This window comes from Gigantopelta aegis, chromosome 6, assembly GCF_016097555.1.
Source record: "Gigantopelta aegis isolate Gae_Host chromosome 6, Gae_host_genome, whole genome shotgun sequence".
Lineage (NCBI taxonomy): Eukaryota > Metazoa > Mollusca > Gastropoda > Neomphalida > Peltospiridae > Gigantopelta > Gigantopelta aegis.
Genome location: NC_054704.1, coordinates 70,309,668 through 70,327,786, shown reverse-complemented (window position 1 = coordinate 70,327,786; position 18,119 = coordinate 70,309,668). Strand labels below are relative to the sequence as shown.

At 38.5% G+C, this 18,119-nt stretch overlaps 1 protein-coding gene across 1 annotated transcript; it reads left to right on the top strand.

Moving 5' to 3' along the window:
• Positions 1-874: 874 nt before the first annotated feature.
• Positions 875-2,116, top strand: LOC121374702 (muscarinic acetylcholine receptor M4-like). Its single transcript, XM_041501808.1, has one exon. It carries the CDS (start codon positions 875-877, stop codon positions 2,114-2,116), a length of 1,242 nt encoding a protein of 413 aa, XP_041357742.1.
• The last annotated feature ends 16,003 nt before the right edge of the window (positions 2,117-18,119 follow it).

Sequence of the window (18,119 nt, the reverse complement as noted above, 5' to 3'; positions counted from 1 at the left end):
ATATTCATCTGTCCCGGGTCGGGCCTCCGGCTATCCAGAGACGGGACCCGGGACATACATGCTCGAAACCTTAGTGGTATAGAAGTTGAACGACAAATCAGTTAACCGCGATCTATAATTTCCTCTAGATAGCTCGATATAGAACAGGTAAATGTTTTATGATTTCAATCGGGTACGTGTTAATTATCTTCAACAGTTTTATGAATTGACTGATCCCTGTTCTTCTTCATTAATATACGTGTTTAAATTGAATACTAATTATTACTGTTATATATCGTCTTTTTTTTTCCAAGTGTAAACATTTTGATGGCACAATCGATTGGAAAATCGTTTATGGAAGCCAACGACTATATGTTTGAACGACACCGTGTTTATATATACACACAGACACCACTGGCCGAACGTTTAACCAATAAAACAAATCCAACCTCTCCGGGAAATAATTTATGCGAAAACTAACCATTGCAATAAAGATACGTAACTAACTTTAAAAGGCTTTGTTTGGTCTGGAACGTAGCTGTTTTAAATATCAACCGTCGTCGTGTAAGACAGCCGTTGTAACAGGGGTCTTTAATTGCTAGAAAGGCAACTGCTTTGACAAGGTTCGTCCAATTAAAACTGTTAACGTTTTACAAAGATTTTTGGATCTTAGAAATGTAACTGTTCGACAGGAATCTTTCTTTGGAAACACTACACGTTTAACAAGGACCATTGCTGCTTCGAAATGTCACAGTTCTAGCAATGATTTGACTGTTGTAACCAAGTTGATTCCTTGCTGATGCTTAGCACTGTATTAAGAATATTGTTTTATATTGACAATTTTGATGACCATTTTGTTATATATTGTTATAGAATCTACACTGCGTAAATGACCATGTCTGTTAACATATCGTATACAACGCAGGGGTTTGACACTGGCGAAGAAGACCTTTATCTCTTACCCACCCCTGTGCTGGTTCCAGTGGTGATCATCATCGTGGTTCTCATACTGATGGCGGTGATGGGCAACCTCCTCGTCATCATCTCTTACCTGAGAGACAGGTCTCTACGGACGATCTACAACATCTACATCTTCAACCTCGCCATTGCTGACATGTTCCTTGGCTTTTCCAGCATGGGTTTGTACATCGTGTACACCGTTATGGTGTTTCACTGGCCCCTGGGTCGGGCCATGTGCAAGATATTTCTGTGCGTGGACTTCACTCTCTGTCTGGAGACCGTTCTTCTGATGATCATTCTCAGTCTGGATCGCCTGATCCTCATTACAGCTGGAGCTGACTATAACCAACGCGAGACTAGGAGAGTGGCGTACATCAAGGTCACGGTCAGTTGGATCTTTGCGTTTTCTCTTTACGGTCCTGCGATCATCGGCTGGGATTACTGGGTAGGTGAATCGGCCGTTGCAGACGACGACTGCGACACCGAATTTAACAAGAATTTTGAATACACATTAGCAACAGCCACCGTGGAATTTGTTATTCCCTTTGTGTCAATCATAGTGTTAAACACATTAACCTATTTGAAAATTCGACAACGCAACAAAATATTCTGCCAGACGGATCAGATAAAATCATCCACCGTCCGTACTGTAACGTCAACGATAGAAAGCCCGTCTTACGTCTCCGCCAACAGTTCTGTTAGTGCTGGTGGGAATAATCCTGATGCAGCTGTTGGAATCCATCCAGGTATTGTTGGCGGGAACAATCCAGGTAGTGTTGGTGGAAACAGTTCAGGTGGTGTTGATTGGAACAATCCAGCTAAGGTTGCCTGCAACATTCCAGCTAGTGTTGCTGCTAACGATTCAAACAGTCCAGCCAGTGTAGATGCTGACAATTCAAAGAGAGCTGGAAGGCACAGCCGGGACAGGAAAGCGGCCAAAACCTTGTCTTTTTTAGTGATCGTGTTCGCCATCTGTTGGACTCCGTACACCATGGTCATTATTTTGAAGACTGTATGCGAGGCATGTGTAAACAAAAATGTGTTAGAGTTTCTTGTCTGGCTGCTGTGGACAAAATCATGCGTCAATCCCTTTCTCTACGCATACACCAATGTCAGATTTCGTGAAAACTTTAGAAAACTGTTTAGTTGTTTTGTTTTAAGAAGACGCATTGACTAATGAAATTTGAATCACTTATATGTGCGATAGCATTTAGTAGCTGTTACTAGTTTTAATTAGTTTGTTTAAATTTGTATTTAATAATTTTCATTTGCAGAATTTGCTTTCTATCAGCTTGTTGTGTAATTAATCTTTTATTTCATCATTAGCCAGTTTATGACAAACAATAGGTTGGTAATTTGTACTAACTCACGTTCCTTGCCTCCCTTGACTGTTGTCAAGAAATGAAACAATCGGTCAGTACTGGGTTCGTATCCCACTACACCGTCTTCTCTCTCACTGACTAAAACAAGTTTGTTTTGTTTAACGACACCACTAGAGAACATTGATTTATTAATCATTGGCTATTGGATGTCAAACATTTGGTAATTTTGAAATATAGTCTTAGAGAGGAAACCCGCTACATTTTCCATTAGTAGCAAGGGCTCTTTTATACGCACCATCCCACAGATAGGATAGCACATACCATGGCCTTTGATATACCAGTCGTGGTGCACAGGTTGGAACAAGAAATAGCCCAATGGGCTCACCGACGGGGATCGATCCTAAACCGACCGCGCACCAAGCGAGCGCTTTACCACTGGGCTACGTCCAGCCCCCTCTGTCTCTCTCATTGACTACTAACTCACTGTCCTGGACATATATTCCAGATAGCTGAGGTGTGTATCCAGGACGGCGTACTTGAACCTTAATTGGTTATAAGCATGGGAATAAGTATTTATAAACGAACAAACGTTCGGGCTTATTTTAAACATAGCTCTTGCTATACTTAGTTTGCCAGTCCTCATTTTGAAAGGTGGAACTCATAGTGTCATTTGCGTTCAGCCAGACCGAGGAGTAAAACGTCCGCTAGACTGGTTTATGCGCTTCACGTTAAACCAAATGGCCACGTCGGGAACCATTCAAATAGTTCGCGAACGTTAGCGAAATATTTGCTGACTGAACATGGGGCTGGTGGGGTGGGTTTTAAAAAAAAATTATGTGCGTCTTTTTATACGAATGAATGAATGAATAAATGTTTAACGACACCCCCAGCACAAAGATACACATCGGGTATTGGGTGCGGAGCTGACATATTTTAACATGCTCATACATCACTAAGGTTTGGAGCATGTCTGTCCCGGTTCTCGTCCCTGGATAGCCAAGGGCCCGATCCGGGACAGAAGGTACTAGGAGTTAGATGTCTTTGTATACATGGCGGGGCGGGATTGAGTTCAGTCGGTTGAGTGTTTGCTTGAGGTGCTTGCGTCGCAGGATCGAACTACCTCTGTGGATCCATTCAACTGATTGGTTTTTTTTCATTCCAACCAGTGCACCACAACTGTACTGTTAGACATCCAATAGCCGATGATTAATTAATCAATGTGATCCAGTGGTGTCATTAAACAAAACAAACTTTGTATACATGCATTATTAGTTAAAGGGACAGACCCTAGTTTTTAAACACTAAGGCATATTTTTCACTATTAGAGCTGAAATCAAACATTACTTATATTTTATTCTTTAGATTATCGATTTCCGCACAACCGAAGTGTTTCTGGTCATCCTGGTATTTCTAATATCACAAAATCACATATTTTAAAAAACGCACGTGCGTCTGAGAAGTGATGATTATGGAGTCGCATTTTAGTCTATTTTTAAGGATAGTTCAACGTCACAGACTCTTGTTTCACTCTGTTGTATCCAAATTTGTTACAGGTTTGTAAATGAACCAAACGTTGTGTCCATTTTTACGGGTTGAAACTATGCACTAAGTGAAAAATATGCCGTAGTGTTTAAACACTAGGGCCTGTCCCTTTAACAACATTAGACATCGCTGTGGTCAGTTATTGTTTAATTATTGTATGAATGTATAGGACAAAATTCATTTATATTGGTTATATAAATTGAAATTACCTCATATACTTATTTTTGAGATAGCCGGCTAAAGACAATCTGCAATCTGAATGTTTTGTCGTGCTATTTGTGTATGTGTTTTAGTTTATCTAATTAACACTATGTACTATGTGACGTATTAATTATGTGATTGTGAATAGTTTTTTTTTATGTCTTGTATTTCAGATTACCACGTTCTCGTTCTGTGTTCAATCATTTATTAATTTCATCTTATTTTCGTGCTTATATTATGTAATCAGTTTTGTATGTGATGTTTATAAATGTTCTATGGATCTCTGATCTGAAATAAAATCTATTATTATTATTATTATTATTATTATTATTATTATTATTATATCCAATTAAGGTTGAAGCATGCTGTCCTGGGCACATACACCTCAGCTATCTGTCAGTTGTTGGTGGTTAGTGTGAGAGAAGTCTGTTTAGTGGCCTTACGCCTACCCATTAAACTCACTCTGGGTGGAAGCCGGTATCGGGACACGAACCCAGTACCTACCTCCGATGGCTTAACTACTACACCACCGAGACTTGTTGTTCTGTGTGCTGGAGCAGAGCCGGTTTAAGGATCCGCGAGGCCTGTAGCACAAATAACAGCGGGTCCACCTTCCCAGGATATATATTTTACAACCCCCTCGGGGAGAGGGGGAAAATGATCTGCGGAAAATAAATGTACACATCACCGCGGGGCCCCCTGACACGCGGACCCGTAGCACGTGCTAAATATGTTACTAGGATAAACTTGCTCTGTGCTGGAGAGTTCAATTTATTTCACACCCAGGTGTCAGGTACCTGTTATGTGTTTTATGTATTGTACACATGTATATGTTGTCAAATATTCAACTGTGATGTATATAAACTGTGACATGTTTATTTGTCATGTTTATCAAGTGTACTTATTATCTGCTTGATATGTCACCGAACCTTTTAATAGAACTTGGTTGTAAGACATTACTACTTAAAGAAGGATATAATTATTTTACCTTCCGTGGTATGTCCTGTCTATGGGATAATGCATATAAAAGATCCCTTGCTACTAATGGAAAAATGTAGCGGGTTTCATCTCTAAGACTATGTCAAAATTACCAAATGTTTGACATTCAATAGGCGATCATTAATAAATCAATGTGCTCTGGTGGTGTCATTAAACAAAATAAACTTTAACTTTAGTTACGTTATTTTGATGATGGGAAGAATAATTTTTTTGTTTAATGACACCACTAGAGCACATTTATTTCTTTATCATCGGCTATTAGATGTCAAACATTTGATAATGTATAGCTTAGAAGGTGTACACTACCAAATCAAACCCCATAGACAACAATAGTAACATATGTGGCTAAAACTCCTACCTGCAGCGTTTCAATCGACATAAACGCCACGGATACAAATACTACCACCCCTCACTCTTAAACTGAATCAGAAAACAATTGGGGGTCAAGCTGCTCATTTATGAGATAACGGGTAGCGTCTATGACTACCCTAATTCCGCACAACATTCGAGTACTTTTTCTACAGGTGCCCCATACATGTTTCAAGCAAAAGGCTACTTGCCACAGTTGTACTAGATGAAATAAAATTACATACATGTTTTGCCCAGATGACACTATTTTGTTTTACAACCAAAACACTCACATTTATCACCAATCACAGGACTTGTGGTGTCAACTTCTCTATCAAAAGTTCGATGCACCTCGAATTTTTACCCAGCCAGACGTCATTTAGTTTAGTACTACCTAGAGTGGAAACCCGCTACAAAGTTCCATTAGTAGCAAGGGATCTTTTCTATGCACCACTCCGCGTTTATGATGGGATGAACATGATTAAAGGGTTGTATATTTGATATAAAATGTGATATAAATGTTACTGTATATGTAAATAGATATAATAAGATGACATCTATAAATATGAGTTATGTAATGTGATACTTTGTGTTGTTTTATTGCCCTTGTTGGGTGTGTTTACTGTGTGTCGTATCATCCATGTGTTATAACGAATAAATCGTCTGAACCCACCCGCAGCTGTTACGTTTTTCATCCTGTGTTCGTGGAAACTGTAAAATCTGAAGCTGCTACTATTATATGTATGCGTGCACGTATTTTACGGACACCACAACTGGTCAAAGGCCGTGGTATGTGCTTTCCTGTCTGTAGGAAAGTGCATATAGGAAAACATATAGCGGGTTTCCTCTGATGATTACGTGTAAGAATTACCAAACGTTTGACATCCAATAGTCGATGATTAATTAATCAATGTTCTCTAGTGGTGTCGTTAAACAAAACATAGCCCAGCGATAAAGCGCTCGCCTGATACGTGATCGGTCTAGGATCGATGCCTGTCGGTGGATCCATTGGGCTATTTCTCGTTCCGGCCAGTATATCAAAGGCTGTGGTATGTACTTTTCTGTCTGTGGGATGGTGCATGTAAAATATCCCTTGCTATTCAAAAGAGGAAGATATATTTAAATTATATGTAATTTAAGTCATCAAAAATATTCAGTGAGTCGTAAACATGTTACAAAGGGAGCAAACACGGGCTAGCACCTTTAATGATTAGTTGTTAGTGTTTGATGAGAGGAAAAGTAAAAGTAGAGTTTGTTTTATTTAACGACGGCCCTAGATTTTTATTTTATCATCGGCTATTGGACGTCAAACATATGGTCATTCTGACACTGGTTTTTAGAGGAAACCCGCTGTCGCCACATAGGCTACTCTTTTACGACAGGCAGCAAGGGATCTTTTAAAGGCGCTTCCCACAGGCAGGATAGCACAAACCATGGCCTTTGTTGAACCAGTTATGGATCACTGGTCGGTGCAAGTGGTTTACACCTACCCATTGAGCCTTGCGGAGCACTCACTCAGGGTTTGGAGTCGGTATCTGGATTAAAAATCCCATGCCGCGACTGGGATCCGAACCCAGTACCTACCAGCCTTAGGCCGATGGCCTAACAACGACGCCACCGAGGCCGGTAGTTGGTGAGAGGAAGGAAGAAAGGAAATGTTTTATTTAACGATGCACTCAACACATTTTATTTACGGTTATATGGCGTCAGACATATGGTTAAGGACCACACAGATATTGATAGAGGAAACCCGCTGTCGCCACTTCAGTCCCCCCCCCCCAACAATCCTAGCTACGGCCCTGTATTCTCCAGTGATACCATGCAAGGTTGTAACTTTTTTCAGACACTTTTCTGTGTCCTCACTGCATGCTGAATATATTCAGCAAATGTCTACAGTGTTACAGTTTGGTATATTGACGTTTATGATTTGTTTCAGTTTAAAATATCTTCTATTCAAGGATATGTGTTCAGATTATTTGTAACAAGAATTTTTTATTTATTGAATGTAGGTACCATGATAACAGATATTCACACCAGGACTTGCTTGATGTTCACGTAGGGTAGGGTGTGGTCTTTTGGGAGCCAATGCTGCGCAGCATGTCATGGCAGGAAAGGGGTATGCACGTGCCATCAGGACGCACAAACTTACCCTACAGGCTCTTTGGCAAATACTCCTTCCACGGCTCTATACGTACCTGGATGGGGTTGATGTTACACTGAGAGCGGAACTCTCAGATGTCTGCACATCCATAGACTCCGATCACATTGCACAGATGGTCGACAAACTGACTACTGACAGATTTCAGAAGCCCATGAAAGAGTTCGCTGCAGCTCTTGCAGTTGATGACCCGAATGCTGAATTCTGGTGGGACTATATGACTATGGTCAGAATCCTACTCTGCTTCACAAGAGCGCAATGTGATGGATCATGGGATCTCCACCTATATGCGTTCAAACGTATGCTGACATTCCTCTTCAGGTACGATCATGTTAACTACGCCAGATGGGGTACTGTGTACCTGGCTGAGATGTCCGTTCTCCCACCAGATGTCCTCCTTGAGTTCCAAGAAGGCAACTTCGTAGTAAAACGCACAGATCGACGCTTGAGTACGGAATGGCTAAACGCTACAGGAAAGAAGAGTGGGGTCTTAGTAGGTATCACCAGAATAGTATTCGCACTCAGTAGATGGACATTGTTGTATAATCTGAGAACGGTCATTGCTTCTCAGACAACAGCAATGCTGAGACTGACAACGGACGATGAAGACGATGAGTACACACACAATGAGTGCACGAAAAGTAGGATGGAGAAAGACGACTCTGATGAAGGCAGCATAGTTGTATCGTTGAAACAGCATGGCGTGTTTCAAGATGGCGGTGACACATTGAGGAACATAATCAACAAGGATGTGGTGACGCCTGTGATTCAATAATCTCTGCTTAGTGCAGAACACCTTGGACAGGCGCAAATGAAAATCTTCGTTGACAAACGTCTGTGTGAGCCTCCAGATAGTGACCAGCACCTGGATCTAATATCACCCATTCAAAAGAATAAGGCCAAGACATTTGCCTCTGTGTATGAAGTCGTGCAACCTTCCAAGGGCAAGCAAAAGTTTATCAAAGTGGACAGGAACATTCTACAAAGGCTCATAACAGCTTATAGAGCAGGGCGCGAGGTAAACCTAGAAAACATCCTCCAGCATGAACTCATGACCGTCCCACTATCCTTAGCCACAAGTAGTGGTAGTCTACATTCCACCGACAAGTCTATGTTAGCAAACATACTGACGCAACACGTCCAAACCCCTGCAAATGTTACTCTCGATGAACCCAGCTGTCTGCTCATTGATGGCCAAGCACTCATGATGGCACTTGGAAAGCCACATGACATTAGAAGGTTTGGTGGTTATGCCAACACCTTTGCTAACACTGTGTTCAAGATGGGAGCAAAATACCAGAGGATCGACGTAGTCTTCGACAGGTATCAAGACGAATCAATCAAAGCAGGCACAAGGACCAAACGCAAGCAGCGCCACCGACCCGTACGTCGTAAAATAGAAAACGATGCATCAGTTCCTCTCCCATCAAACTGGTCTAGCTTTATGGCACTCGAGGGAAATAAAGCAGATCTCGCTCTACTACTTTCAAACCATCTGATTGAACACAGCCCGACAGATGAACCAGTGGTTGTAGTAGCAGGGGGTTCGCCGAAGCGACCACTGTCAAGTCATCTAATTCAGATCTCGATGTCTCCTATCTGAGGGCTGAACACGAAGAAGCTGACACCCGGCTGATTTTGCACTGCATCCATACTCTTATGAAAACGATAGTTGTGTCAGTGCGTGATACAGATGTGCATCTTCTACTTATAGCACACTATGACAGCATGGGATGTACACGTCTCTACATGAAAGCTGGGACTTCGAAGGCTCCAAAGTATTTCTCAGTACATGAAATTCGCATGTTGCTATCTGCTGATCAAGTGGACACACTACTTGCCTTCCATGCCATAACCGGCTGTGATAGTGTGTCTCAGTTCAGTGGCCATTGTAAGAAAACAACCTGGACGGTGTTTCAGCAACATCACACTGATCTGATTGGCCTTGGCAAGGGCACTCTCATCGAAAACATAGCTATATCAGCAGAGAAATTCATCTGTAAGATATATGGCGTGCCCGAGGTTGATACATGCAACAAAGCACGAGTCAAGTTATTTTGTATCGGTCGTCCACAAGAGACTCTGCCACCAACCTCAGATGCGGCAAAGTTTCACATCATACGTTCACACTATCAAGTAAGTGTCTGGAACCAAGCACACTCGCCATATCCTGATCTTCCTCCAGTGACCGAAATGGGATGGATGCACCTGGACGGTCAGTTAATGCCACGGCTACTCTCTCTGCCATCTATCCCGAAATCTTGCAGGGAGATCACATCATGTGGTTGTACGAAGGGGTGCCTCAGCCAAAACTGCAGCTGCAGGAAAATCCGCATGGAATGCATCGATTCGTGCACCTGCAGGAAACTTGGTAACAACTGCCGGAACACTCATGATGACCAGGAATAAGTTCATGTGTGCACATCTACCTGTGTGTACACACAATGAAGGGACTGTATAATAACGCTTGACAGCAGATATGATCAACTCATGCAATATGTTTCCTGCCAACATTTAAATGATATATAGTATGCCTCTGGGCTTTTAAAATATGGGCGGTCTGTGTTCCTGGTGGGGAGGGAGAGGGATGGGGCTTGTGGATCATTTCTGGTCAACAAATTATTCAACGTTAAAAACGACCATTTTTGCAATAAATATGAGCTTCAAGCAGTTTCTTGACATTTGATCTCAAAACAGAATATGGCATTGGATTCCCCATATATGAAAACCTACAAAAGCACATTTCATTAAAGTTTTTACCTTGTTTAGTCAAAATGATATGTACATAAATACATTTCAGCCTGGCGGTGGCGGCCATCTTGGATTTCTCAATTTTGAGGCATTATCGGCCATTTTTTAGCTGGGCATACAGCAGATTTGAGTTCAGCACCCTTCAATACCCCTAAAAAGCTTGTATGCCCTAAATTAACACCATTTGCCTTCAGCACTTTAAATATGCACATTTTCACAAATTCTGCCTAGTCTATTAGATATACTGAACACATTGCTGTTGATACTTTTCCACCAATTGTATTCTTGTTCAAAATTTAATTTTCTTTCCCATTTAGATATATTTTTTGGTGGAGAAAAAGATGACTTATATAGGTGTTATACATATATGTTTTGACCCCTGTTTGTTTTGTATTATGGTATTTATATACTTAGCCCAAAATAGAAAGTCAGCTGAAAGAGGTTTGGTGGATAAAAATGGCCATGTATGTAATATTGCAGCCTTTAGCCCTTCAAATGTAGTAAATGGTGGATGAAAGCCCTAAAATTCACAAAATCCACCATATTTAAATAAGTTGGTCATACATATCATGTACGTTTGTTATACCTATTCTATTCCAATTCTGGTAATAAACACTTTTGTTACCAATTTTAATTAGAGAGTTGAACCACAGTCGTTTGGAACTTACATCAGTATCGTTAAGTTCCACTTTCTTTTTGAATAATGCTAGTATATTGAATACCTGTTTACAGAGCATATTTGTAAAAAATTTCCCGCACAGTTTATGGTAATCGTCTCCTATATTAGTAAATAAAATATCTTTGTTTGGGAGGTGACATCTAAGGATATGACACCATAACGAATCATGTCCATTTATTGCTGAATTCATAAAATATTCTAAGTTTACCATTTTTAAACCACCATTTTCTATATCCTGCATTAGCAAATTCCGAAAAATTCGATCTATGGAACTCTTCCAAATATATGAATAAAATATTTTGTTGATTGTTTTTATTATGCCATTATCTGGATTGGGGATACTGACAATAAGGTGAACAAGTTTAGATAGAGCCAAGGATTTGACGACGGTAATTCTACCCAGCATAGTAAGATGACGTTTAGACCAGGTATTCAGGAACTTTGAAATCTCTTCAATTTTGTCAGTATAATTATATAATTGTATAATTTGATTTAACTGGACACTAAATTTAATTCCCAAGAAGGTAAAATTCTTTTGTGACCATTTTAAATTTTTATCTTTACATAGATTATGTGTATTATTTGAATTTGATCCGATCCAAATAGCAATAGTTTTTTCAATATTTGGTTTCAATCCTGAGAATGTAGAAAATTGATCTATTAAATTTAATGCGTTCCTTAGTGAAGCTTCTGTCCCATCGAGTGTTATAGCTGTATCGTCTGCATACTGCATTATTTTATATTCTCTTTTTTTTCTATTACTATTCCTTTAATTGACTCCTCCTTTCTGAACAAGTTTCCCATGATCTCAGCGCACAATATAAAATGATATGGTGCTATTAGGTCCTCCTGTCTACATCCCCTCCCTACTGAATATTTTTTAGTAAAAACACCATTTTGAATTAGTTAACATGCATTCCATATTTTATATATTGACCCATTTTATAATGTCCTCGCCATAGTTTAAAAAAATGTAAGTTTTGGGGATTTTTTATTTCACTATATGCATTAAATCATGAATAACAAAGCGGCAAAAAACATCGTTAGGTCAGACAAATGGTTTTATTCGGAGTTCCATTTTCCGATAAGCCACTCGACAATAGAGCGTGCTATGCTAATATGCTTTTGTACAGATAACGTAATTGTTGTAGTAACATAAACAATATTTTCCAATTTGTTTTAGGAGAAAAAAGTGCTAATCCACTTAGATTTTAACGCTGCCGTTTGAATAGCCCTGAGTCAATATTTCCAGTTGTATTCGATCTGGTTTTATTTGTTTTATTATTTGTTCTGGCGGGTTAAGCATTACTAGGAATTATTAAACATTTAAAAACGACTATTCTCTCTAGGTCAGGTCAGGACATATAGGGTTTTACGTGCACATTCAGTGCAATCTGTTGTAGCCACGCCTGTCTTGGGCGCAGGTGTAGGCCTTGGCCGGCTCCTCCGTCCAGGACAGGAAAATGGTTGGGTTGGGTGGGAGAAGGGATCGCCCGCACTGGCAGGTACAAGGGACCACCAGCAACCCGACCGGGGCCGGTAGCAGGCGGGGTAGTGTTGGTGCTATGGAATTTTGAATATCCCGTAGGATTAAGTAAATAAAGGAAACGTTGCGCAGTTTCTATGAATGAAATTTGGCGCATTTTTTAACGGTTCGCCTAAATATAAAGGGTGAGCTACGTATAGTATTGAACTTAGTATGCTGTGAGTAGCTTGTATTCTCTCTAAAACTGTCATTTTTCTTATAGACCGGCCGGTTCCACATAGCAATCTTAACGCTAAGATCATCTTAGGTGCATAACTACCGTATGCATTTAAGGTGATCTTAGTGCTAAGATCGGTTTGTGGAACGGGGAGCTGCTCTTTATTAAACTGTAGTTTGCTGTAGATTGCTGTCAACGTCAGGTATTTCATGGTTGCAAATCTGTGTTTACCACCAGGCCTGTAACCAGTCTGTCACATTGGAAGGAAGAAAGTAAATGTTTTATTTAATCAACACACTCAACACATTTTATTTACGGTTATATGGCGTCAGACATATGGTTAAGGACCACACAAATATTGAAGGAGGAAACCCGCTGTCGCCACTTCATGGGCTACTCTTTTCGATTGGCAAGGGATCTTTTATATGCACCATCCCATAGACATGATAGCACATACCACGGCATTTGATGTACCAGTCGTGGTGCAATGGCTGGAACGAGAAATGGCTCAATGGGCCCACCGACGGGGATTCAAAAGACGAGCAGGAAGGCAACTTACTTTCTATAAGTTTCTGAGACAAAAAATATTTCACCTTATGGTCTTGGACTTTGATGTTTATTTTTGATACAGCTATATGCCATAATAATGTATTTTACAAGGTTAATGCTGTCATGTTCCTTAAATGCCCAATAAAGCAGATATTATTAAAAGTACATATACAAATTTATGGAAATTAAAAAATCAACATGGAAGTGTTCAATGAATATGATAATTTTTGGAATTTATTTTGAGTACATGGGCATAAATGAATACGACAACTATGCGGGCACGGCACAAGACTACTTCATCCTTCCTGTACCATCGCTAAGAGGACTGCCACTCTCTCAGGACTCTTGACACAATGAAACTAGTTCGTGACCGCAACGTCCCAATCATCTCATCAACTTAAAAACTACTGTAAATAACTTTAGTTTTATGGACATTTTAGCACGTTTCGTTTTACATCCTGGTATAACTGACCTCTCACTTCGTGTGTCAACAAGCTGCCCGACTTCTAAATAATAAAATGCTAGGTTTAAAAAAAAAAATATTCCAAAGGGCACGGTAGCAAACCAGGTAAAGCAACGCGGCATTTTTCTTGCCGTCGACTCCGTAAGATTTTAGGGTCATAACGGCAAGTAAGGAGGGCACCTACGGCAATTGCCGTCGATGTCGTGGTGAAATTCGAACCTTGGTCTCCAATTCTTAAGAAACTGTTTTGGTTTATTTGGCTTTGACATGCAAGTTATCACAACTAATTTTCGACATTTCTTTTACACTATAACTGTACTTAATTGACCTTATAATAAAATAATCAATATTATTCCAGAATTAGTTGGGGTTTTTTTTAAACTGCTGTAAAGCCATCGGAACCAAGACTTTTTGTCATTTTTCATATTTTTAAAGAAAAGCTAATGCTTCAAAATAACTAATTTCACCTTCTAATTCTTGTGCTTCGTCAGTATTCAGTTTGTTGAAATTAATGTTATAGTTTTAATCCCTTTGAGTAAAGATTGTGATAAATAGTTTTGTTTCTTCTAAAATATATTTTTTATCAGTTATTATTTTCCCATTAAAAATTAGCGTACTAATAATTCAATGACTTCATATTACAGAACTATTTCATAGACTTTTCTCCTTATTCGATGTTTGTTTTTCCTTATTTCAAGTAATTCTTCTCTTTTTTCTAATCTTTCCATGTCAGTCAAATTTTTACCTTTTAATTGTTTTATTTTATAGCTTAATTTAGCCTCCAGCATATTTTCTGTCTTCTTTTTAAAAGCTGAATACGATATTGTTTTCTACATGCTTTCAATAGTAGAGCTGTTCATTTATTGTTAATTGAATATTCTTGTTAGAAATATTGCTAATGTTCTCAAGATTGTAAACAGGTAGTGCATACTGACATTTTTATGTCTCTAATTATTTTTTGAACGATTTTAACATACTGTTTATCTCTAAGTAACGAGGTATTAAATTTCAATAACCCTATACCTCTTTGAACATAACAGAACTTTAATTGTAGTACTAAACGTCTATGATCAGATCGATAACTGCTTTGAATCACCACTTTAGCTACGTACACCATTTGATTTTTAGATAAAAGAAAAAAAATCCATCATTACTTGTTTAACTGGATTTGTATTAGTCCAAGTATATTTTTTCAAGTTAGGGTGTAGTTCTCAAAATGGATCTTTAAGACACAATTTCGTAAAATATTGTACAATATAATCTCTAGTCCAAAATCTATATCGTTGAAATATTCTCATAAACCTTAGGACTGTCCTCATTTTGTCCATATATATTTACAAGCGTAATCTTCTATGAATATAATTATGTAATATTATAAAGATACAAGAATGATCAGATTTCATCATGTATTTCATATTCAAAAGTATTATTGAACAGAATAGCCACGCCCCTATAGTTTCCCTTATATGAGCTAAATAAACATTTATATCTCCACTGAGTTTGAATATATCTACATCTTGTAAATAAATATGACGTTGTTTTTTATTTAAATACTTCAACACATCTCTTAAAATATTACTCGATTCATAAACTATTACTATTGTTTGTGGCTTTTAAAAAATTTAATACACATATTAGTGAATTTGTTCTGCCCAAGTTTCAGAGACACTGTTTTCTATAAGTTTGACAGCGAATGCTGGGATCAAAACCCCTTGATTCTATCCATATCTCTCACCTTATATTTTATTTTTTAATTAAGAAACGTGTAAACAGATTCCAGGCCCCGTGCTTACTTTAATAAAGTCCAGACTTTAACGTCATGGCAACGCCATTCAAATAGCATTTGTTAAAGTCTGAACTTTATTAAAGTCTAGACTTTAAGTTTTATAAGCACGGGCCCTGGTCTGCTTAAATTCATGACGTCACAGAATAAGAGGCGGGATCTAGATTAGTTAAGCTTGGCGCACACCAACTGCTTATCGTAGACTGTGCTGTCTGTAAATGTGCACCTGCATATACCAGCCAACGGGAAAGTTTAATCGGAGAAAACCGGTCTAAGTGGTGTCGTCGTTAAGTCATCAGACAATAAGGCTGATAGGTACTGGGTTCGTAGCTGGGTACCCAGAGCGAGTTTTAACGACTGAGTGGGTAGGTGTAAGACCACTACACCCTCTTCTCTTTCACTAACAACTAACAAACTGCCCTCAGTGGCGGATTCAGAAAATCCATTGAGGGGGGCCCCAGTGATATGAGGTGAAATGCCAAGGGAATTTTGGGGGAGGTTTGGAGGGAGATCGTAAAAAAATTAAAATTAATATATAATAAAATTATAACTATCGCCAATATAGTGTAGTGCTGCAGAATACATTATAAAATACACATATTTATAAATACATACTCGTATATGCATATATATGTAAGATCTCGTTGGATCGAACTCGTAAGGGTCGAATACACCGCAACGCTCGAACCAAAAACGAAGTCCCGAGTTACACCAACATGATGTTGACTAACATGATTAGGTCGAACTACCCGATGGGTCAAACACTTCCTCGCGCATCGATGGCGTTCGAGCCAAACGGGATTCAACTCTATTTATATATGCATATATAAATACATATAATAACGGGGAAAATAAAATATCATAATTTCTCACTGAGAAATTATCATGCATTGGTTTAACGTACACTACTATTGGACGATTTGACGCCGACAAACCAATCACCTTGTCGGTACTAAATATGACGTCAGCACGATTTGGCAAAGCACACACAATGACGTCACGTAGTTTAAAGCGTTTGCGTTTACGTCTTTCTGGTTTCAGTGTTGAACTTGTAATAAAATGGTAATGTAATGCAATTACAGAATATAGAGAACTTTGGGTTTTGAAAATTATCTGTGAACCGTGAATAAAATAAAGTTAAAGCAATACCAAGAACAGTAAAGTAGTTTACGTCTTTTCTATATATATGGACGTGTAGCCGATGTAGACTATATAGAAAATAAAGGCTTTTAAAACCCCCAAATAGCTGGGGTAATAAACAGAATAACAAACTCGGTACCAGTTATTATAAAATGTATGTCCCTCTTGAAATAATTCGCTAAAGCTCGTGACAAGTGAAAATTATTTCACTCGGGACATACATTTGATAATAACTGGTACTCGTTTATTATCCTCCATATAATACATATACATTAAAATTAATCATTCTGACTAATCATGATATACATAACGTGGCTCGTATTTTGTAACATTCAAATATATATTTATTAAATTTACTAAGTCGATTTAATTATTTTATAGTTTTAACACTTAATAACAAGGGGGCGGGACGTAGCCCAGTGGTAAAGCGTTCGCTTGATGCACGGTCGGTCTAGGATCGATTCCCGTCGGTGGACCCATTGGGCTATTTCTCGTTCCAGCCAGAGATCCACAACTGGTGTAACAAAGAAAGTGGTATGTGATATCCTGTCTGTGGGATGGTGCATATAAAAGATCCCTTGCTGCTAATCGCCTCTGCTAATCGCTTCTGTTATTACGAAAAAAAACGTTTTTAATTTAACGTCATAACAACTCTTTCTTAAATCTATGATTAATACTCCTTTCATGGATTTACTTAACATTAAGAACCATACTCTGCGGCAGTCTTGTGTAATGTTTCAAGTACGTTGTGATGTAATTTGTAAATCATATATGACGTCAGTAACTAAAAGGCGCCAACTGCAGTAAAAATAAAAATGGAATTCCCCATTTAAAAGTTCTGGTCCAAATTGCACATATGTGCGATACAAGATGGATTTATCACACGGTTTGAAAATGTCTTTATCACTATAGTAAGATTAAATAGGTATGTAATAAAAGTCCTTTTTGATCGTTCTATATTGCTACACCTTTCCGTTTCCACAGCCAAAGTGTGTGCTGATAATCTTAACTTGGCTAACAATAGTCGCTTTTGCTTAAGAATATATATTTGTAAAATAATATTGTACAACATACTTATATAAAATATACTGCGCTGAAGTACTTAATAAACTGAATAAATTCAGCTTCGCCTGATCAAAAATACAGGTGGTAATTAACGGCAAAACATGTTTCATATATACGTAAATGGTTGACATCCCCACAAATCGCCGAAACCTAATAATATAATTGTATTTTTCCAAAAGGTTACCCAATTAAAATTTTGAACAGAATTTCTCTTTGTATGTTTCTTTAAGAATACAGTTTTTCGTTTTAAGTTATTTAAACCAGTATTTTACCATGCGAAACAAATGTATATAAGTTAAAAATATACCGCAACCTTTCTACCTTACTACCTTTACTAAAACCCCACACTTCACATGCATAACATAAAATTATGCTGACATACGTATACGTATAGTCTAACATTGTTTTACAATTCACTCTAGAATATAGAGAAAATAAGGCTACGGCCTTGATTTGCAAACTATTTTTGGAGAAAAC